At 37.2% G+C, this 22,667-nt stretch overlaps 1 protein-coding gene across 1 annotated transcript in view; it reads left to right on the forward strand.

Annotated features, from left to right (window-relative positions):
- Fancm (FA complementation group M) overlaps positions 1-22,667 on the forward strand; it is a 49,153-nt gene that overhangs the window by 5,447 nt on the left and 21,039 nt on the right. The window contains exons 4-13 of the mRNA XM_090345035.1: positions 187-345; positions 5,332-5,463; positions 8,693-8,825; positions 9,405-9,527; positions 10,628-10,708; positions 13,346-13,530; positions 15,771-15,977; positions 18,476-18,677; positions 19,267-19,424; positions 20,384-20,548. Coding sequence (XP_090201161.1) covers positions 187-345; positions 5,332-5,463; positions 8,693-8,825; positions 9,405-9,527; positions 10,628-10,708; positions 13,346-13,530; positions 15,771-15,977; positions 18,476-18,677; positions 19,267-19,424; positions 20,384-20,548 — 1,545 coding nt within the window. The remainder of the gene's footprint in view (positions 1-186; positions 346-5,331; positions 5,464-8,692; positions 8,826-9,404; positions 9,528-10,627; positions 10,709-13,345; positions 13,531-15,770; positions 15,978-18,475; positions 18,678-19,266; positions 19,425-20,383; positions 20,549-22,667) is intronic.

Here is a 22,667-nt window from a genome sequence, read left to right on the forward strand (position 1 = left end):
GTATGTGCGTGTGTGCATGCCTCCATGTGATTTTTTGTTTTGGGCTATTTTGTTTTGTTTTTTAGACAGATTCTTGGCATTTGGCCTGAGACCGAGTCTCCTACTATTTTATGTCTATATATGCTTAAACCAGAAAAAAAAATTAACATGTTAAATTTCTTCTCATACTTTATGGATATTTTGTAGGCTGTGCAGCAGGTTATTACTAACCTGCTAATCGGGCAGATAGAGCTTCGTTCTGAAGATTCTCCAGATATTTTGCCATATTCTCATGAAAGACGAGTTGAAAAGCTTATTGTTCCACTTGGGGAAGAATTGGCAGCCATCCAAAAGACATATATCCAGGTAAACCATTTTTCTTATAGTTTAGGTTTGCATACATTCATTGGCAATGTAGTTTTTCAACCAGCAGAATCTAGAGATGAGAATATACAGTACTTTATAGAATCTCCATATTGAAGAGTTCATTGAAATTAAGAGTTTGGGGATGGCTATTTTGTCGTGGATTAGAGATGATGACAGTTTCCTTTGCCACTTCTTCCACTGAGATATGAATACTTTTCCTCTTCCCTCATTTGGACTGGCCCTATAAATGACCAACAGAATTTGAGGAATCCCAAGCTAGCCATATGGCTAAGAAATCTAATCATGTGGAGGAAAAGGGAGCAGGCAGTTATTAAGTAGTTTAATGGGACACTTAGATAAATGAGCCCAGGTAAACCTTTACAAAGCTGCTAACAATCTGTTACTCCAGACATTAATTAAGGAGATGAGACTAACTTTCCTACAGTAAATTTCCCTCCCTTCCTTCCTTTTTTTTTTCTTTTTGGTAATAGTGGAGTTTGAGTTTAGGGTCTTTCATTTGCGAGGCAAACTCTCTACTCCTTGAGCCACACCTTTAATGCAACATTTTTATTTTTGACATTTTGTTATCATTTCAGCCGTACAAGAAATTTATAAACCTGAGCAGTGCTGGTTGCTCACACCTGTAATCCTAGCTACTCAGGATGCTGATATCTGAATATGATGGTTCAAAGCCAATCCAGTCTTCTTACCTCCTATTAACCAGCAAAAAGCCAGAAGTGGAGATGTGGCTTAAGTGGTAGATCTCCAGCCTTGAATGAAAAAGTGAGACCACGAGGTCTTTATTTCAAGCTAACTACAGGAAGGAAGGAAGGCAAGAAGGGGAAGGGAGGGGAGGGAGCTTTGTAAAACTTCTGTAGATTTCTTTCCAATGGGCAGCTACTTTGAAGCTTTCTTCTTTATTCTCTAGTGTGAAAAGATTTTTTTTTCCTACTGCATACTTATTTCACTGGAGTATAGACTTACTGATCTATTTTTCTATGAGCTACAATTTTGGCAACTAGAGATTGCCAAATAAGCCCTTTAAACATCACTTTTTGGGCCCCTTTTTGTAACTGGGCATCACAGGATATTTTATTTAATACTTTCTCTGTGCCTGCTAAGAAATCTATCATTTCCCCAAGGAATCTTCCTTTCTTCTGGAAAAGTGCTATTTTTAAAAAAGCCAATGTCTGAACTTTTGCCAGTGACTTATGCTATAGTCCGAGCTACTCAAGGGGCTGAGTAGCTAGAAGTTGGTGGTTCAAAGCCAGTGAGACCCCCATCTTGAATGTATCAGCAAAATTTTGGACTAGATGTATGTAGTTCAAGTAATAGACCACTCACTAAGAACAAGAAAGCCAAGGGAGAGCAAAAGACTCTTGAGTTAAAGCCGTAGTAATAGCATAAGAAACCAAAAACAATAAAATCTGACTGGATATGATGATATCCACTTGTAATTCCAGCAGAATGACACATTTTGAAGCCAGCTTAGTATATATGAAGAGCTTAGGACTAGTGTGGTCTACATAGTCCAAAAACACAAACCAGTATCAGTATTCAGGGTTACTGTGGTATAATTGCTTCTAGGCTCCCCGGTGACCAGCTTGAATTTTTTATCTGCAGATTCAGAATTATGAGTAAATAAGATGGCGGTTGTTTTAATCTCCTGTTGTTTGAAATGGTAATATAACACTAGACAAAACATCTTCTTAGCATTTACCCTTGCTGTCTTTTTTAAAGAGATTTTTCATGGAAATGTGGTTTAATTAATTAACTTATTTATTATTGTTGGTCTTGGGGCTTGAACTCTGGGCCTGGGTGCTGTCCTTGAGTTCTTCAGCTCAAGGCTAGCCCTGTATACTTTGAGCAACAGTGTCACTTCCAGTTTTCTGGTGGTTAATTGGAGGTTAGAGTCTCATGGACTTATTTGCCCAACCTGGCTTTTAACCCAGATCCTCAGATCTCAGCCTCCTGACCAGCTTGTGGTTTATTTTTGTTGTTAAGTTATTCGTTATACAAATCTTAGCATTGTATTTCCTAAACATTATTAATTTAAGATATAGCATATTCTAGTTATTGTTTCTTCTTTCCTTCATCCCTTCTTCCATCCTCCCTTCTTCCCCCCATCCAATTTTTTCTTTGGTGGTAGGGACTGAACCCAGTGTTGTACACATTAGGCAAGCACCCTAGCCACTGAACTACATCCTTAACCTGAATATTTGCCTCATTTAAATACTAATACATTTTGCTTTTATTAATATTCTATAATATAAAATTCTACCTTATATAACTATGTGCAAATAGTTTCATCTGGACAACATCTGTTTAGAATACTTTCTTAGACTGTATTTAACAAAGCTGGAAGAGAGACAAGAAATGTACTAAAATAATTACTAGTCACTATAGCACATGTTCATGTTTTTTCCCTTCCTTTGTATACTATTAAGATTATTACTGCCCAGAGATTTACAATATTGCAAAACCTAGATACATAAGGCCATATAATTTGACACTAAATGAAAGGACCTCCCTAGTATAGAAACAAAAGCCATATAATGAGGATTGTTGTCCTTAATATACTATGTTACCTCATCTCTTTTGCTGTCCCTTGTTTATCTCATATTGTTACAGTATTTTACCTTGTTATCTGACATATTGTATATATGCTTATTTGGTTATTTGAAACAGGATAGGGAAGAGGGGAAAACAAGATGAGGGGAGGGGTTGGGGGGAGAGAAATGGGGACCAAGACATGAGAAAGGGTATCAATGTTTGTGAAGTAATGCACCTTCTATGTGGTGAATATAATGTAACCCTTCTAATAATTACAATAAAAAAAAACCTCATTGAATACTAAGCATTTTAAAATAAAACTTTAGTAGTTCTGGAAAAAAAAAGATTATTTCCTGTCCAGAACCATTGGTTTGCTATTTTCTCTCTGGAACACTCTGCTCTCAGAACTTAAGCTTATAGGCACAACTTATCATTCATGTTAACACACACGTCACCTCCACAAAGTCTACCCAGAATTACTCTCTTTTAGATCCTTTTTTATTTTTTAATTGGAAAGGTGATGTACAGTTACATAAGTCAGGCAATGATTTCTTTTTGAACAGTGTCACTCCCTCCCTCGTTTTCTCCCAGATTTTCCCTTTCTATGCCCCTCCCTCCAAGTTGTATACTTCATTTCTAACATAGTGTCTAGTGAGTCTCACCGCTAAATTAGTTCACAATTTGTCCTCTGTGTTTCTGTGCTTCCTCTCCCCTGTCCAAACCCAATAAATTTATATCCAAGACAAAGGGTACAGAAATAAAAAATAATGACCAAAGGGAAAATAATAGAAGAAAAAGAAGAAAAAAGAACTGAAAACAATATAATTATAAAACCTCTGGCCTGGGCATTGTCCCTGAGCTCTTCAGCTCAAGGTACTAACCTACCCTTGAGCCAAGCCCCGCTTCCCATTTTCTAGAGTTTAATTGGAGATAAGAGTTTCTGATCCTTTTGTGCCCTGACTGGCTCTGAACCTTGATCCTCAGATCTCAGCCTCCTGAGTAGCTAGGATTATAGGTATGAACCACCGCGCACAGCTTTGTTTCCATTTCTTAGAGTTCTGTTCCATAAGCATCATTTTATATGATCATGTACACACGGCTATTGAGCCCTCGTGATTCTCATTCTCCTTTGGTCTCACTGTGTATGTTTTAGTTTAATCATGACCAAGTGTAATTTTTTTTCTTTTATTATCCAGTGGGTTTACTTGTACATTTATACATTCTAATTATTATAAATAAGGGAAACCATATGGTTTCTTTGGGCCTGGCTTATGTCAAGTCTTTTCATTTCCTTACAAATGGGACAATGCCTTTCTTTCTGATGGAAGCATAGAGAAAATGTGGTATATGTAAACAATAGAATTCTTTTAAGTTCTTAAGGATACTTATCGTTATCAAAATTACCTGTTTTCAACTGGATATGTGACACATGCCTATAATTTTAGAAGTTAAGAGTATGAGGCAGGAGATTACAAATTTGAGGCCAATCTGGGCTACATTTATAAAAAAAAAAGACTCTCAAACCCAACAAAACCAAGCATACAGAAATTTCCTATTATCTTCCTTTAGTCTTTTTTTTTTTTTTTTTTTTTTTTGGTCTCAGAATCAGCAATCAAACTTAGGACCTTGCATATGCTAAGCAAGTACTCTATAACTGAGCTATAATCCCAACCCCATCTCTATTCATTTCTTTATTCTCTGGTTTCCTTCCTTGGATTGTAAACTGTATGAGGGCAGCAGCTTCATTTGTCTTAGCCATAATATTCCCAGTCTTTAGAGCAACACTTGATATGTAATAGATGTTTAATAAGTACTTGTTGGAAGAATTACTGAATTAAATTAAGTGTTGCCAAGACATTTCAATTTATTCAACAATCTATAAAAATTTACTTTGGAACTATGTGCCTATAGTTTATCCTACAGATGGAAGATGCAGCAATGAAAATTACCAAGGCACTCCTTTCATGGTCCTAGATTATATTATGTGTAGGTTGAGAAATAAATGAAATGCAATAAATAAAAATTTCAAAAAAGAATTATTTTCTTTTTCTTTGTGTTAATCCTGGGGTTTGAATTAAGGACCTGGGTACTGTCCTTGAACTTCTTTTACTGAAGACTAGCATTCTACTTCTTGAGCCACAGCACAACTTCTAGATTTTTCTAGCAAGTTTATTAGATACAAGAGTTTAATCAGCCTTTCTGTCCAGGCTGACTTTGAGATATGATGCTCTGATCCTAACTTGCTTGGATATTAAATTTGAACCAGTAAGTGAATTATGTTTAAATTTTATTATCTGTGCTGTGTTAACTCAAAATTTTATTTCAGAGCAAACTGTATTAAACATATAATTCATTTTAATATGTGGTAAACATTAATGTATTAAAAAAATACCTTTAAAGCAAGCTTGAACTAAAGTTGTTCTTAATTTGCAGGTTTTGGAAGCATTTGCAAGTTCTTTGATCCAGAGGAATGTTTTGATGAGAAGAGATATTCCCAATCTAACAAAGTACCAGATAATTCTGGCAAGAGATCAGTTTAGGAAAAACCCACCTGCAAATATTGTGGTAAGTATAAAGGATTATGATAGTAAGGTTAAAACGTAAAATGATGTGGGTTTTTTTTTTCCCCTAGATTTTATCATTGGCCCAAAATTTGAAACCTGGAATATTTAGTCAATCTGCTCGCTTGCTTGCTTGCTTTCTCTCTCTCTCTCTCTCTCTCTCTCTCTCTCTCTCTCTCTCTCTCTCTCTCTCTCTCTCTCTCTCTCTCTCTCTTTCTCTCTCTTTCTCTCTCTCTCTTTCTCTCTCTCTCTTTCTCTCTTTCTTTCTTTCTCTTTCTGCCAGTCCTGGGACTTGAACTTAGTCCTGGGCACTGTCCTTAGACTTTCTCAAGGCTTTACTCTTAGGCTTTACTACTTGAGCCACAGTACCATTTCCAGCTTTGTCTATGTATGTGGTACCAAGGAATCCCACCAGGGTCTCGGTGCATGCTAGGCAAGCACTCGATCATTAGGTCAAACTCCTCCTGGCCCTTAGTCTTACTTGTAATACCAGTAAGGAGGAAACATCACAGAAAACTTCTGATACCTAATGTTTATTGGGAAAAAGTGGATGAGTGAAAATATCTGTCAAGCTAGTTCCAAAGGAGGAAGGAAGAACACTTCTAATACCTAATATTTATTGGGAAAAAGTAGATGAGTGAAAATATCTGTCAAGTTCCAAAGTTAGAAGGAATGCTTACAATACAAGATGACACCAAGGTCTAGGAGTGTTAACACAGTGGCACATTACATGCTTAGCATGTGCAAGTCCTTGGATTCCATCCCTAGTATAATACACACACTGAAACACAGATACTTGAGAAAGAGGGCATGTGGTACTTTTACAAAAGAATAGCCAGTTTGAAGGAAGCCACGTAGGAGATAGTGAGCAACTCAATCTGGCTGAGATAGGGTTGTTTTGTCTTTTATTGACAGTACTGGGGTTTGAATTAAGGACCTTGCTTTGTTAGGCTCTGGTTTTTGCTGGATAGTTCTTGATATTGTATCTTCCTTCCTAGGACATGCTTGGATCTGCCTATTTTAGATTTCTTGTTGCTAGGATGGCAAGCAAGAACTAGTATCTAGGTTCCTTCCTTAAAGATGGAGCTCGTGGATTTTTCTGCCTAGGTTGATCTTGATTGGCATTTGTCCTGAATTTAGCCTCCCAAGTATCTAGGAGCAAGAGTAAGATCACCTAGCTAGAGATAAACTATTTTGAGAATAATGAATAAGTGTGATCACATATGAGGACCTTTATTTTACCCCAAGAAATGCAGTTTTCATTCTGTTGTATCTAAAAAATCCTCTGGGAAATTTTCAGGGCAACTTTCTAGGAAATTTCAGGATGTTATTGAACATTAATAAATGGGTTTCCAATTTCTGCTTACAGTTAAAAGTTCACTAGAATTTTCAATAAATCCAAACTTGTTGAATTTGATTTTATTGGGGTGTGTGTGTGTGTGTGTGTGTGTGTGTGTGTGTGTGTGTGTGTATGTGTGTGTGTATGTATGTGTGTATGTGCGACACACATACTTTTTTGTCTTGGGGCTTGAACTCTAGGCCTGAGTGCTATCCTTGAGCTTTTCAGCTCAAGGCTAGTTCACTACCACCTTGAGCCATAGCTCCACTTCCATTTTTCTGGTAGTTAATTGGAGATATGAATATCATGGACTTTCATGCCTGGCCTGGCTTTGAACCGCAGTCCTCAGATCTTAGTGTCCTGAGTACCTAGGATTACGGATATGAGCCACCGGTACCCAGTTTGATAAGTATATTTTATAGAGGAGATTTTACTATTTCAGGTAGTTAGGGTACTATATAAAAATACTACACAGAAAAAGAATGACTCACTGATAAGTGCCACTGAAAATGTAAGGTATAGACCTATAGTCTTCAACAAGGAAAATAACTGAAATATGTTCTCAGTGTTCTTTTTTTTTGTAAGTATATATTTTTTTATGTAAAGAATTTGTTAACCTTGATTTTTACATCATATTTCATATGACGTGTTTAACAAGTATTCAAGAAGGGAATCTATACAATCACTGGCACTTAGGTTTTAGAACATAATTAAAATTAGGTTGAGGCTTTGTATGTCATAGATACATATTAATTTATGTAATAAAACATCATATCTATAAAGTCATAAATTTTTATGTCTATGTGTTGTGTTTATGTTTCTAATACCATGTTCATAGCATTTGGTACACAAGAGTCATTGCTCTTGTACTATTTGGATCTAATAGCCACATATTAAGGATACCATGTGCCTTTTGTTCCTTTGGTCTTAAAATATGTTCTCAGTGTTCTTCTTTTAAAACTTTGTTATGATATGGACACACCTGCTCTTTGCTTCTACAAAGGAAACAGTACTTCAGTTTTCCACAAGGATAATGATTAAAGCATAAGGCCTCTAGACCAGACTTGCTGATTTAAATATTGTTCTACTACTTAACCTCTAAGTTTCCCTCATTATAAAATGGACATAACTAAAGTACCTTTCTCCTTGATATTAAGATGAAGAGATTTTGTATAAGCAATGTATTTGTACAGTGTTTCATGTCCAGTATCAGATATAATCATGACATTTATACTTGGCATTAAACAGGCTAATAGATCGATGTCTTACTCATTTTTCATTTCCATGTGACTCATACCTTATTCAGTGCTTGATAGGGAGGAGATACTTATTAAATAGCTTAGAATCTTAATACTATATGTCTTTATACTGCTGATACTTATTAAGAGAAACTATATAGTAAATTGCCCATTGAATTAAGAGAAAAAGATATTTCTTAAAAGAAACTTTACTTTTTTTTCATAGTAATCTCCTATATAACATGGCATTCACTAGACCTTACAAGTTCTAATCAGGTTAAAAGGACATTATAGCTGGGCTCTGATGGCTCATGCCTGTAACCCTAGCCATTCAGGAGTCTGAGAGGATTGGGGTTCATAGCCTGGATAGAAAAGTTCTCATGAGACTCTTATCTCCAATTAACTACTCAAAAACTGTAAGTAGTGCTGTGACTCAAGTAGTAGAGTGCTAGCCTTGAGCAGAAAGAAGTTGAAGGACACTGCCCAGGTCCTGAGTGTAAGCCCAACAACCAACAAATAAAGGACATAATTATTATGATTGTTTGAATTAATATATTTCCAGTGTTACAGTGACTATTAACCTGAGAGTATGGGCATAGAGTTTGTGTCTTCATTTGTTTCTCTGGCTGAATTTGACATGTGCCTATTTTTTTCAGGGAATACACCAAGGCATAATTGAGGGAGAGTTTGCCATTTGTATTAGTTTATATCATGGTTACGAATTGCTGCAGCAAATGGGAATGAGATCATTATATTTTTTCCTTTGTGGAATTATGGATGGAACAAAAGGTAAATTGTATGAAATTATATAAAGAAATGATGACATATTTCATAAAATATGAAATATTTTCATATTACATAAAAGAGCCAGCTAAGATCCTTTATTTTTACATTTATTTACCAGTCGTGGGACTTGAACTCAGTGCCTGGGCACTGCCCCAGAGCTTCTTTAGGCAAGACTACCACTTTATCACTTGAGCCTCAGCGCCACCTCAGGCATTTTCTATTTGTGTGGTACTAAGGAATCAATCCCAGGGCTTCATGCATGCTAAGTAAGCCCTGTATCCCTATGACATTCCCATCCTAATGCTTTAGTTTTTTGTTTTGTTTTGTTTTATTTTTTTCTTATGCTGTAGTTTTAAAAAGCAATTATGTAACAAACATTTTAGTTCTTTGTTTTTTATTGTTATAAAATAATGCATATGATTATGGAACTTGGAAAACCAGCTGTTTTTCAAGATCAAATCTGAAACAAATCTAAATTCATTCTTAGAGTTGAATTTCTTTTTAATAAGTAACAAATTTGACTAATTTGCTTTTAAGTTTACTTACTTGCAAAACCTTTTTTTTTTTTTTAATTTTCTGAAGGATTGACACGGGCAAAAAATGAACTCAGCCGAAATGAGAACTTCCTGAAACTCTATAACCATCTGGAGTCCATGTTTGCACACACACGTAGTCCTTCAGTAACTGATGATGCTCTTCACAAAGGTATGCATTTTCATAACATTTTGTCTAGTTTGTATAGTGACTTATAACTGTTGTCTTCGTTCTTTAGGAAAACTGAGGCAGGACAATTGCTTCTGTTAAGTAGGAGTTTGAGATAAACCTAGATAATATAGCAAGACAATTAGATAAAATCTGAAATAAAAGCAGACTATATATTGTTTCTCTCTCTCTCTCTCTCTCTCTCTCTCTCTCTCTCTCTCTCTCTCTCTCTCTCTCTCTCTCTCTCTCTTGTTTTCAACTCAGAGCCTGTGTACTATCTCGGAGCTCTTTCTCTCAAGGTTAGCACTCTACCATTTTGAGCCACAACTCCCCTTGCAATTGTTTTGCTGGGTCATGGTTCTTGAACTCTTGCCCTGGAAGCTGTCCCTGAGCTCTTCAGCTAAAGGCTACCACCCTACCCTTGAGCCAAGCTCCACTTCCCCTTTTCTGGAGGTTTATTGGAGATAAGAGTCTCAGGTCCTTTTGTGCTTAGGCTGGCTCAGAACCTTTTTCCTCAGATCTTAGCCTCCTGAGTAGCTAGGATTATAAGTATTGTGAGCCACTGCACCCGACCTTCACTTGTAGTTTTTTGGTGGTTAATTGAGATGAGAGTCTCATGGATTCTTTTGCCTTGGCTGGTTTTAAAGCCAGATCCTCAGGTTTCAGCCTTCTGAGAAACTAAGATTACAGGTGTGAGCCACCAATACCCAGCTTTTTTTTTTAAATAAGACAAAAGTTTCACTATGAAGTACAGACTAACTTCAAGCTTGTGATCCTTCTGCCTCATCCCCATCCCAAGTCCTGATATGCCACCCTGCCCAAATTATTTTTTTTCTTTTCAAATTATATATATATTAGATATCAAATATATACATATTAGATATTAGTATCATTTATATTTGTAATGGAAATTGTTAGGCAATCTGATCTACAGATTAAACATATTTCCCTTTGTTTTATGACTGACTTTCATGTGTATGCTACCTATGTGCGAGTTACTATTTAAATAAAAAGTAAAATGTCAATGTGTATTTTAAGTAAGATACATGAATGCGATTAGTCTAGAAAAATATAGAAATAATTTTGGCATTTTTTTTCTGCAGGAGATAAAGATTTTTTCTATAGTCATCCAAAGTTAAAGAAATTAGAAGAAGTTGTAGTCGAACATTTTAGGTCATGGAATGGTAGGTAATTCTTAGTAGCTTTAAAGGTAAGGTAGTTATTAAAAAATGTTAAGATTACCACTTACTGGTTTATACTAATGCATTTTCTAAAGAAGGAAGAGGAAGCTGGGTATGGTGGCTCAGGCCTGTACTCAGGAGGCTGAGATCTAAGAATCACCATTTAAGGCCAGCTCTGAGCAATGAAGACCCTGAGACTCTTATCTCTAATCACAAGAAAAGGAGAAATGGGGCTGTAGCTCAAGGGGTAGGGCAGTAGCCTTGAGCTGAAGAGCTCAGGGACAGTGCCCAGGCCCAGAGTTCAAGCACCACGACCCACCAAAAAAATTAAATATGTATTTAAATATGTATGTATTTAAATCTTAAAAATTCAATATGTATTAAATATGTAAGGTCTAATCTAAGTGGATTTGATTACAGAAACTAATATTCTCTAAATAAAAAAATAGGAGGAATTTTAATTGTTCCAAATAATACTAAAAGTTGGAAGAAATTTTGGAAAGTATGAACAGGAGAATCATAGCAATGCTTAGAATGGGTAATGAGGAAAAGTTATTTATGGGCCAGGAAAAGTGAGAGAAAAACTGTCTATAATAAGTGGTATGAAAGGGGCTGGGAGTTTGGCCTAGTGGTAAGAGTGTTTGCCTAGCATGCATGAAGACCCGGGTTCGATTCCTCAGTACCCCAGAAGTGGTGCTGTGGCTCAAGTGGTAGAGTGCTAGCCTTGAGAAAGCCCAAGGATAGTGCTCAGGCCCTGAGCTCAAGCCACAGGACTGGCAAAAAAAAAAAAAAAAAAGTGACAGGAAAATATGGCAGATTGGGAGAAAGTTTCATGTTTTGAGAGTAGTTAGAGATTCATATATCAAAGTTTTCAACTGATACTGGGTGGAAGTAAGGGAGTCAATATGAGGGTTTCTGGAAGAAGCATTATTGTAGTCAGAAACAATAACATAATCCAAGGTCCTGATTGTTAGGTTGGTTAGTTTTATTAATGCTATCAGTGGATTAGATTAATATGAGTGAGGCTGATAGGCATGCAGATGAAGACAAGATTGCTAATTTATTTATTTGTTGTTGGTACTAAGACTTGAATTCAAAACCATTCTCTAGCTTTTTTTTTTTTTGTGGGGAGCTCTTCAGCTCAAGGCTACTACCCTACCTTGAGTCACAGCCCTTACCTTGAGTCACAGTCCCACTTCCTGTTTTCTAGAGGTTAATTGGGGATAAGAATCTCAGGTCCTTTTGTGTCGGGGCTAGGTTTGAACCTTGATCCTCAGATCTCAGCCTCCTGAGTAGCTAGGATTACAGGCGTGAGCCACTGCCCCTGGCATTTCTTAAAAGTTTTAATCACCAGTGTGATGTTCACCATATAGGTAGTTTGGAAACCAAAGAGGGTCTAGAAGGGTGTCCTGAAGAATAACATCTACAGAGTTTGAAGCAAAGCAGTCACCAAGGAATTTTAGAAGGAAACTGAGAAATGTGTGAGAGAAGCAGGGAGAAGGAAAGACTGGACTCTGAAACACCTCAGAGAGAAGAATGTGATAAGAACTACAGGATACTCCTGATGGCTTTGATAGAGCTTTAGTGACATGCAGATGAAAAGGCCAGTGCCAGCAGATTAGAGACTAGATTTATAGTCAGAGTCGCAGCTTGTCAGGTTGTTGCTCCAACGAAGAACCTTCCTGCTACAGTGCTTCAGAGCAGATTTGTCCAGAATAATTTTATTTTCTATAGTTGCTTCTTTCAACTCCTACTTTTTGCTTCTTGTGCTTATTATTGTTTTTTGAATTCATAGTATATGGATTTTAGAAGAATGGCCTGAGCCAGGTTTTTTTGGTTTGTTTGTTTGTTTGCCATTCTTGGGGTTTGAACTCAAGGTTTGGGCACTGTCCTTGGACACTTTTGTTCAAGGGTAGTGCTCTACCACTTGAGCCACAACACCACTTCTGGCTTTTTCTGTGTATGTGGTATCAAGGAATCGAACCCAGGGCTTCGTGCATGCTAGGTGAGCACTCTACCACTAGGCCATGCTCCCAGCCCGATATATATATATATATTTTTTAAATTCTCAGGGTACCCCCTTTTTATCTCCCTTTCCCTTCCCCTACCTCCTCCCAATCATCTTGTTTTCCCCCTTCCCTTTCCTATTTCAAATAAACAAATGTATATACAATATACAGGTAACAAAGTCAGATATAGTAACCATATGAGATTAACCATAAGAGGAAAAAAAGAGAAAAGAAATAACTGCATATAGTACATTGAGAACAACAACTACAAAGATAAACCTCTTGTTTCCATACACTAGAGTTCATTTCGTTTAGTCTCATCCTATATCACCATATGTACATAGCTTTTCAGCTATTGTAACCCTCTGCTAGGAGAGTCCTAGGTGTGTACTAATTATTGCAAATGAGGGAAACCATGGAGCCTTTGCTTCTTTGGGTCTGGCTTACTTCACTTAATATGATTTTTTTCCAAGTCTTTTCATTTCTTTACTAATGAGATGATGTCGTTAAAATATATTTTAAAAATAATTGCCTAACATTAGTATATGGCTTCAAGGTCATGTTTTACACCAAGTTGTCCCTACCCTAAAGACTTCTAAAAGTTGTAATTAAAGTATTTTCTGTTCCACAGCTAAGAAGACCTCTGAAAAGAAACATGATGAAACAAGAGTTATGATTTTTTCTTCCTTTCGAGACAGTGTTCAGGAAATTGCAGAAATGCTCTTAAAGCATCGTCCAGTTATTAGAGTGATGACATTTGTTGGACATGCTGCAGGGAAAAGCATGAAAGGTTTTACCCAGAAGGAACAGTTAGAGGTAATCAACAAAAATAAAACCAATTAACTTTTAACTTCTTTTTTGTAATCAAATTTTAGACATGAAAACAAAGATAAAGTGTGTTTTGCGAGGTGCTTTATGAGACTACATTTATACTCAGGGATGACATTTTCAGCATCATTATTACAGTTAATAAATTTACTCAACCAGATTTCTAAACCTTTGCTTTCACTTTGTGAATTTCTTTCTTTCTTCTGTCTGTCTGTCTGTCTGTCTATTATGGATCTTGAACTTGGATCCTGGGTGCTGTCCCTGAGACTACGCACTTTTCCACCTTTTGTTACAGTGCCACTTCAAATTTTCTGGGAATTAATTGGAGATAAGAGTCTTACAGACTTTGCTGCCCAATCTGGCCTTGACCTGGATCCTTAGTTCCTGGCCTCCTGAGTAGCTAGAACTATAGCTGTGAGCCAACAACGCCTAGCTTTGAACTTTTCTTTTTTCTTTTTGGTGCAATAAGGTGAATTTATTTGGGGAAGCAGATAGTGTGCTGACTGGCCAGACTCAGAAGCTAACATTGTAACCCCAAGCAGTTCTCAAGCTGGTTGTGTGTGTGTGTATGTGTATGAGTTATGGGGCTTGAACTTGGCCTGGGCGCTGTCCCTGAGCTCTTGAGCTCAAGGCTACCATCCTACCCTTTGAGCCACAGCTGCTGCTTCCAGTTTTCTAAAAGTTAATTGGAGATAAGAGTCTCAGGTCCTTTTGTGCCCGGGCTGGCTTTGAACCTTGATCCACAGATCTCAGCCTCCTGAGTAGTTTAGATTACAGGCGTGAGCCACCACGCCTGGCTCTGTCAGGTTGTTTTTAAAGCAGATTTTGCTTCAGGATCAATAGTAGGTTTTGAAAATAATATAATTTAAATCATGACATTTATTAATGAGAGTAAGGCAAGTAGCTTAACCTGGATCTTGAATTTTTTTTTCTTTTTTTTGGGGGGGGCAGTCCTGAGCTTGAGCTCAAGGTCTGAGCACTGTCCTTGGACTTTCTCTAGAGCTCTGCCACCTGGCATTATTATTGGCTTTGTGATCATTACCATCAGTGAGTTAAAGCTTTGGTGTTGTGTAATTGCATTTAATTATCACTACTTCTTCCACCTTGTCACATATAAGTTTGTAGCTTATGTCTAACAGCAATTCTGAATGAAGTTTGGAAGGCTTAAGGAGGTTTTTATGCCTGATTGACTTTTTCATTAACTCATTCTTTGGTTGCTTTGGCTTTTATAAACTGATCAGAGAGAAAGATTGGAATGTCAGTATGATGGATTTGAATTTTTTACAATGTTCATTATGAAGGTGATGGGCAGAAGGGTTACATTTACATAAATAAGGTAACGAGTACATTTCTTTTTGAACAGTGTCACCTCTTCCCTCATTTTCTCCCTAGTTTTTTCCCTCTTGATTCCCTTACCCCACATGTTGTATAGTTCATTTCAACATCGTGTAGTGTCGCGCGGCATCTGTTCACCCTCTGTCCTGCCACTGCTGTGCTTCCCCTTCCTGTCGCCAAAACAGGTACACTTACGTACAAGACAAGGTACAGAAATAAAACAGAGCAGAAAAACAAAAACAAAAAGCAAAGCAACAAAATTCTAATAATAATGGTGAAATGGCTGAGCTGGATATTGGCAGCTCGTGCTTACAGTTCTAGCTAGCAAGAGAATTGAGGTTCAAAGCTAGCTGGGCCAGGGACGTTCATGCAACTCTTATTTACAGTTAACCAGGAAATCCAGAAGTGGAGCAGTAGCTCAAGTGGTAGGGTGCCAGCTTTGAGTAATAAAGCTAGGGGACAGCACTGAGTGAGGCCCTCTGTTCAAGCCCCAGTTCCCCTAGTATGTGTGCCTATGTACTGTGAATAATAAAATGAATACTAAAAAATGCTTTAGATGCATCTAGCAAAACATTTAAATCTAAGGATTGAATATAGGAGTAATTGCTGTAGGACAGTCACCTGCCTTTATCTTTCAGCATTGTTAGAAATAAAATCAGGCTTTCTTGGGGAGAAACCATTCTTTTATTGACAAATCCTTCTGACATCACAACATTGCTCTTTGAATCCTATCTTAGTTTGACATATCTTGCCATTTTGTGATCATTTTTCTATTTTGTGGTATCCATATTGCTGATATTTTACATCTGATTTTGCTATGTTAGTGTGATTTAGGAAAACTACTTTGATTTGTAGTTCTCTTATACCTAATAATAGTTAAGTTTTTATTTCAGGTAGTGAAACGATTTCGTAATGGTGGTTACAACACTTTGGTCTCTACATGTGTTGGTGAAGAAGGTTTGGATATTGGGGAAGTTGATCTTATAATATGTTTTGATGCCCAAAAGAGCCCAATTCGCCTTATACAACGAATGGGGAGAACGGGCCGCAAGCGTGAAGGCAGAATCGTGGTGATCCTTGCTGAAGGACGGGAAGAGCGGGTAAGTGGAGTGGAACAAACATCATTCAACATTTAAATTTGTAAAGCATATCCTAAAAACAAATGCCAGTGTCTCACATTCAAAGCTCAAACAATTTGTAGATAAATGTGATTTAACTGTGCTTATACGACTCATTCATGTTTTGTTTTTTGTTTGTTGATTTGTTTGTCTTTGTATGTGTATTAGTACTGAGAATCTTGAACTCAGGGCCTTATGCTCTTGCTTAGCATTTTTGCTCAGGGTTGGTGATCTATCACTGTAGCTATTCCTCTTATTTTTTGTGTGGGGAGGGGAGGATGGTCATGGAGCTTGAACTAGGCCTGGGTGCTGTCCCTGAGCAATTCAGTTCAAGGCTACTGCCCTACCCTTGAGTGAAGCCCCACTTCCCATTTTCTAAACATGAATTGGAGATGAGTCTCAAGTCCTTTTGTGCCCAGGCTGGCTTACAACCTTTATCCTCAGCCTCCTGAGTAGCTAAGATTACAGGTGTGAGCCATCATGCACTGTTAATCCTTCTACTTCTGACTTTTTGCTGGTCACCTAGAGATAAGTCTCTCGGATTTGTCTGCTCTAGATGCTTTCTAACTGTGATTCTCAGATTTCAACTTCCTGAGGAACTAGGATTATAGGTATGAGCCACTAGAAATGGCCAAGTTCAATGGATCTTTTTTCTGCTGTTCCTGGGGCTTGAACTCTAGGTCTGGCCACTGTTCTTGAGTTTCTTTTGCTCAAGGTATGCTCTCTACCACTTGAGCCACAGCACAAGTTCTAGCTTTTTTGACTTTCCTCTCCAGGCTAGCTTTGAACCTTGGTTCTCAGATCTCAGCCTCCTGAGTAGGATTACAAGTGCAAGCAGTAAGCACCTTGTAATTTTTTTAAACTATAAAAAACAATATTTTTTTCATTTTAAATAATTACTTAAATAACATTTATGAACATCAGCGACAATTACATGAACTACAAAGCCCGAAATACTTAATTTTTTAGATGTCTATTTCTAAGTGATAAGGAACGAGAATTATATTCATTTATTGTTACAGTCTTCTATGAATGAAATTTCTAAATATTATGATATCCATAATACTGTTTTGAGTTTGTTTTACTGGTGTATTAGCTTTTTACTCTTACGTTTTGGTCCTGGAGCTTGAACTCTGGGCATTGTACCTGAAGGTTTTTTTTTGTTTTGTTTTGGTTTTGTGCCAGTTATGGGATTTGAACTCTGGGCCTGGGCACTGTCTCTGAGCTCTTCAGCTCAATGCTAGTGCTCTAGTGTTGGAGCCACAGTGCCACTACCAATTCTCTAGTGGTTAACTGGAGATAAAAATCTCATGGATTTTCATGCCCAGGCTGGCGTTGAATGGGGATCCTCAGATCTTAGCTTCTTGAGTAGCTAGGATTACAGGTGTGAGCCACCAGCACCCAGCTATTTCTCAAGATTGGCATTCCATCACTTCAGTTATACCTCCATTTCTAACACACCTCCTCCCTCCCTCCCCCACCCCCCCCATGGCTAATTGGAGATGAGTCTTACAAATTTTCCTGCCTTATCTGGCTTTGAACCATAATCTTTAGCCTTCTATGTAGCTAGGATTACAAGCATGAGCAATTTGGCTTTAAAATACTATTATGACCTATTAGGACAATTTGGTGGTGAAGTGTTTAGTTTCACATCAAAAGTTTTTTTTTTTTTCCTTCAGCTGTTGTACTTTTAAAAATGTTTACAAAAACATGAGAAAAGGGGTACCAATGTTTGATAAATAATGCACCCACTACCTGATAAATGTAACTATACCCCCTCTGTACATTACCCAACAATAAAAAAAAAATTTGCAACACCCTTTACGTCAATCTGAAAAATGAGTTGTTGTCCCTAATACTGGTCATAAAGTTGTAATGTATTTGTGTGTAACATCTAATTTAACCATAAAATGATCCTAATAGAAGATCATACATTATCAGTTAGTGGAAATGAGAGTAATCTTTCTATCTCTACAGTTGTAATAACGACCTACAGTTAATGAGTGTGTACTCTGTAAGTGTTTGGATTCAGAATTTTATTTAAGTTGGTCAGTGTCCTTTAAAGAGAGTATACTTTTGCTGCATACAATGAAAGAAGCGGAAGTGAAGAGAGAGGGCACTGGGGAAATAAGAGAGTAGTAACAAAGAAACAACACCAAACCTTTAGTTATATTAATTATCAAATGTGTAAATATCAACCACATTCAAAAAGTGATGTAATAATAACCTCAGTTTTCTTTATGCACTGTAGTTACTAAGATATGCTTTATAATAGGTTTTTAAGGATTTTCATCAAAGAATAATTTCATAGTTTATTGATATTAAAATTAGAGGTAATAGGAATTCTATTTTCTAATAATTACATAAATCAAGATCTAATTGTATCTTTACAATAACCCCAAATTATATAATTATTACTTTATTGCTGATTGATCTTTATTGAAGTAATGAAATGTGCCATTTTGCATTTGTCTTTGCAGACTTACAACCAGAGTCAGTCCAACAAAAGAAGTATTTATAAAGCTATTTTAGGTAGCAGACAGATCCTTCATTTTTATCAAGAAAGTCCTCGCATGGTTCCTGACGATGTCAACCCCAAATTACACAAAATGTACATCACTCATGGTGTCTTTGAGTCAGAGAAGGCCACTCGGGGTGTGCGGCACAAGTCCTACAGGGAGAGTAAGGAAGCTTTGTGTTTGTTTTTTACCAGTCGTGGGGCTTGAACTCAGAGCCTGAGCACTGTCCTTGGGCTTTTTCCTCAAGGCTAGTGCCCTGCCACTCGAGCCACAGAACCACTTTCGGCTTTTCTATGTATGTGGTACAGAGAAATCGAACCTGCGTCTTCATGAATGCTAGGCAAGCATTCTATACCAGGCCAAACTGCCTATCTCTTAACTTTTTTTTTTTTTTTTAATTTGTTCTAGTCTTGGTACTTAGAACCTCTTGCTTACTTAATTGCTTTCTCAGTCAGCTAGTGTTCTACTACTTGCATTCTATCTATAACTGAGTATTTATTTTGTACTTTTTTATACAGGCATATTTTAGGGTTTTTTTGTTGTCATAATTCATTTGATTTTTTTTTGCTCAAGATTGTGCATGCTACACAAGCACTATACCACTGAGTCATGTCCTCAGCTTGACAAATTGTATAGAAATGGAACCAGTGGTTTAGCAGACGTAAATGCATATAAACAAGTAGACTGAGTTTATATTGTATGTCTTTTGTTTTGCAGATATTTTGACCTTTATCAATTATTTCAATTTGCAGGAATGAGGCATAATAATTCAAGTAAAGATTGCTTCTTAACAGAAGAAGAATTTAAATTATGGAACAGACTATATAGATTAAAAGACAGTGATGGAATTAAGAAAATAGCCTTGCCCCAAGTTCATTTTCCATCTTTGCAAGATGAAGAAAACAGATCCGTGAGTTGAACATGTTTTCAGAAGGTCTTTAAAATGATTATTCAGTAGGTTTAGGAGTAATAAAAAATGAATATTTTATTGTCACGAATGTTGATACAGTTCAGGTATGAAGAGTTTCAGTATCAAGAGATTGTGAATATCTACTTGTTATCTTGTGAGGTCTATATCTAACAAAGTAGTACTTTTGAAGCCAAATATATTTTCTTATATATAGTCTCTTAACATGGAACTATATAAACAGGAATATGGTCAAATTGTAACTTATATGTCAGTTTTTAAAAATAAAAATTTTAGGGCCGGGAGTTTGGCCTAGTGGTAGAGTGCTTGCCTAGTGTGCACGAAGACCCGGGTTTGAGTCCTCAGTACCACATACATAGAAAGAAAAAAAAAAAGCCAGAAATGGTGCTGAGGCTCAAGTGGTAGAGCTCTAGCCTTGACAAAGTCCAAGGACAGTGCTCAGGCTCTGAGCTTAAGCCCACGACTGGCAAAAAAAAAATTTTTAGCCAGGTGCCAGTGCCTCATGCTTGTGATCTTAGCTACTCAGGAGGCTGAGATCTAAGGATCATGATTCAAGGATAGCCTAGGCTGGCAAGTCTAGAAGACTCTTAACCTCTAGTTAACCAACAGAAAGGCAAAAGTGGAGCTGTGCCTCTAGTGCTAGAGTACTAGCCTTGAGCACAAAGGGCCCAGGCCCTGAGTTTGAGCCCTAGGACTGGCAAAAAATTAGTCAATCAGTAAATCAAGAAATAAAAATTTCACTTTAAAAAGATACCTTTCTATATTATAAAATTTTGCCCTTCTGCCTCCTTAGATATCACTTGTGATGGATTTAAAATATGGATGTTAGGATTATTGTCTGTATATTAATTATTTTTTTAAAAAATCAGTTTGTGAAATTTCAGTATTTATGTATTCAGTGTTCTTATGTATATATTCTTTTAATTATAAAAACAAAACAGTTAATGCAGAGTGAAACACCAGCTGCGGGAGTTCATCAGCTGTCTCTGTCTGAGTGGAGAGTGTGGCAGGATCACCTTCTGCCTACCCATCAGGTAGACCATTCAGATCGATGCCAACACTATGTACACATTATGCAGATGATAGAAAGAATGAGACACGAAGAGGTAAGACTTCACTGTTTACTCTCCTTTATTGGAATGATATAATGACACTAGAATAATTACCCTTGAATTCTTAATGCGAAGGTTTTTTATTTGTTAATATAAAGGTGATGTACAGAAGGATTACTATTATATGCATCACTGTCTCTTCTGTTCTCACTTCCTAGTAATTTGAAATTTTAAGGTATAAAATTACTAGAAATAATGATAGCTAGAAATATTTTTTCAGTAGAGATTCATGTAATCTCAATAAGGAATTTATTTTCTGTCTTAAAAATAGACTTAATTATGCCATCCGTCAGAAGAATGTCAAGAATGCCATTTGTCAAAATTTTAATATATAAAATTATTTGTAGAAACTATTTTTCTTCCTAACCTAGGATTCTTGTTTGAGATTTATTGTAATATCTCCATGTCATGCATATCGTTTGCTGTGTATTGCATCTTGGTGTTAGTTTGGGGAATTGCTGATCTTTTTTTTTTCCTTTGTCTGTTGTAGAGCTTGAATTCAGTGCCTGGGTACTGTCCCTGAATTTTTCTGTGTATGTGTGGGTCATGGGGCTCGAACTAGGCCTGAGCACTGTCCCTGAGCTCTTTAAGTTCAAGGCTACCACCCTACCCCTGGGCCTGGGCACTGTCCCCGAGCTCTTCAGCTGAAGGCTACCACCCTACCCTTGAGCCAAGCCCCACTTCCTATTTTCTAGAGGTTAATTGGAGATAAGAGTCTCAGGTGCTGGGCTGGCTTTGAACCTTGATCCTCAGACCTCAGCCTCCTGAGTAGCTAGGATTACAGGTGTGAGCTACCGCACCTGCTCTGTCCCTGAATTTTTGTTCTAGGCTAATGCTCTACCATTTTTAGCCACAGCTCCACTTTTGGCTTTCTAGTAGTTACTTAAAGAGTTAAGAGTATCAGGGGACTGGGAGTGTGGCCTAGTGGTAGAGTGCTTGCCTAGCATGCATGAAGCCCTGAAGCCCTGAATTCAGTTCCTCAGTACCACATACACAGAAAAAGCTGAAAGTGGTACTGTTACTCACGTAGAAGAGCTCTAGCCTAGAGAACACCCAGTGATGGTGCCCAAGCCCTGAATTCAAGCCCTGGTACTCAGAGGAAAAAAAAAAAGTATCAGGGACTTTCCTTCCCCTGCTGGCATTAAACTGTGATCCTCAGATCTCACCTTCCTGAGTAACTAGAATGATGGGTGTAAGTCACCAGTACTCAGCAAGGAATCTGATATCTTGAGCAGTTGATTTCTTGAGAGAGTCAAAATAGTGACCATATTATAAGTGTGAAAGTCAAACCCTTGACTGGAATTCCAGTGTCAGCGCTTATTAATTGTGTGTTTGTAAGTTACTTCTCCATGCTGTTTGGTCTATCAAATACAAATAATGGTAATACCTAATTTATAGGGCTGTGAGAAGTAGATGACTTGCCATCTCTCTCTCTCTCTCTCTCCATATATATATATATATATATATATATATATATATATATAACTTAAACAGTAACTAGCACATAACAGATGCTCAGTAAATTACAGGTGCTATTTTTTTTCAGCTATCATTTATGAAAACATTTAAATTAAATAGTTGTAGATCCCAGGAAAATATGACATCAAATTTGCTTGCTTACAGAATGATTCTGTGTTGTATGCTTTGGTTCAAAGTACTGTGGCCACATTGATAAACAAAAATATTTGTGTATGTAGAACATAATGACTACTAAAGAGATAAATATTGCTGACTTTAGTCAGAACTCGGACCAAAGTAGCCCTTTTAGGGAGGAAAAGAGTAAAGATTGCTTGCTCTAGCTTAGTGGCTCAGATAGAAGTAGACTTAAAGTAGACTAAGAATTCCTGGTTGGATACTTTAAAAAAAAAAAAAAAAGAAGGGCCGGGAGTTTGGCCTAGTGGTAGAGTGCTTGCCTAGCATGCACGAAGACCCGGGTTCGATTCCTCGGTACCACATACACAGAAAAAAGCTGGAAGTGGTGCTGAGGCTCAAGAGGTAGAGCTCTAGCCTTGAGAAAGACCAAGGACAGTGCTCAGGCCCTGAGCTCAAGCCCAGGACTGGCAAAAAAAAAAAAAAAAAAGAAATATATTCAAAGCTATGGCTAAGTAGACAT

Source organism: Megascapheus bottae, chromosome 14, assembly GCF_031878675.1.
Source record: "Megascapheus bottae isolate mThoBot1 chromosome 14, mThoBot2.hap1, whole genome shotgun sequence".
Lineage (NCBI taxonomy): Eukaryota > Metazoa > Chordata > Mammalia > Rodentia > Geomyidae > Megascapheus > Megascapheus bottae.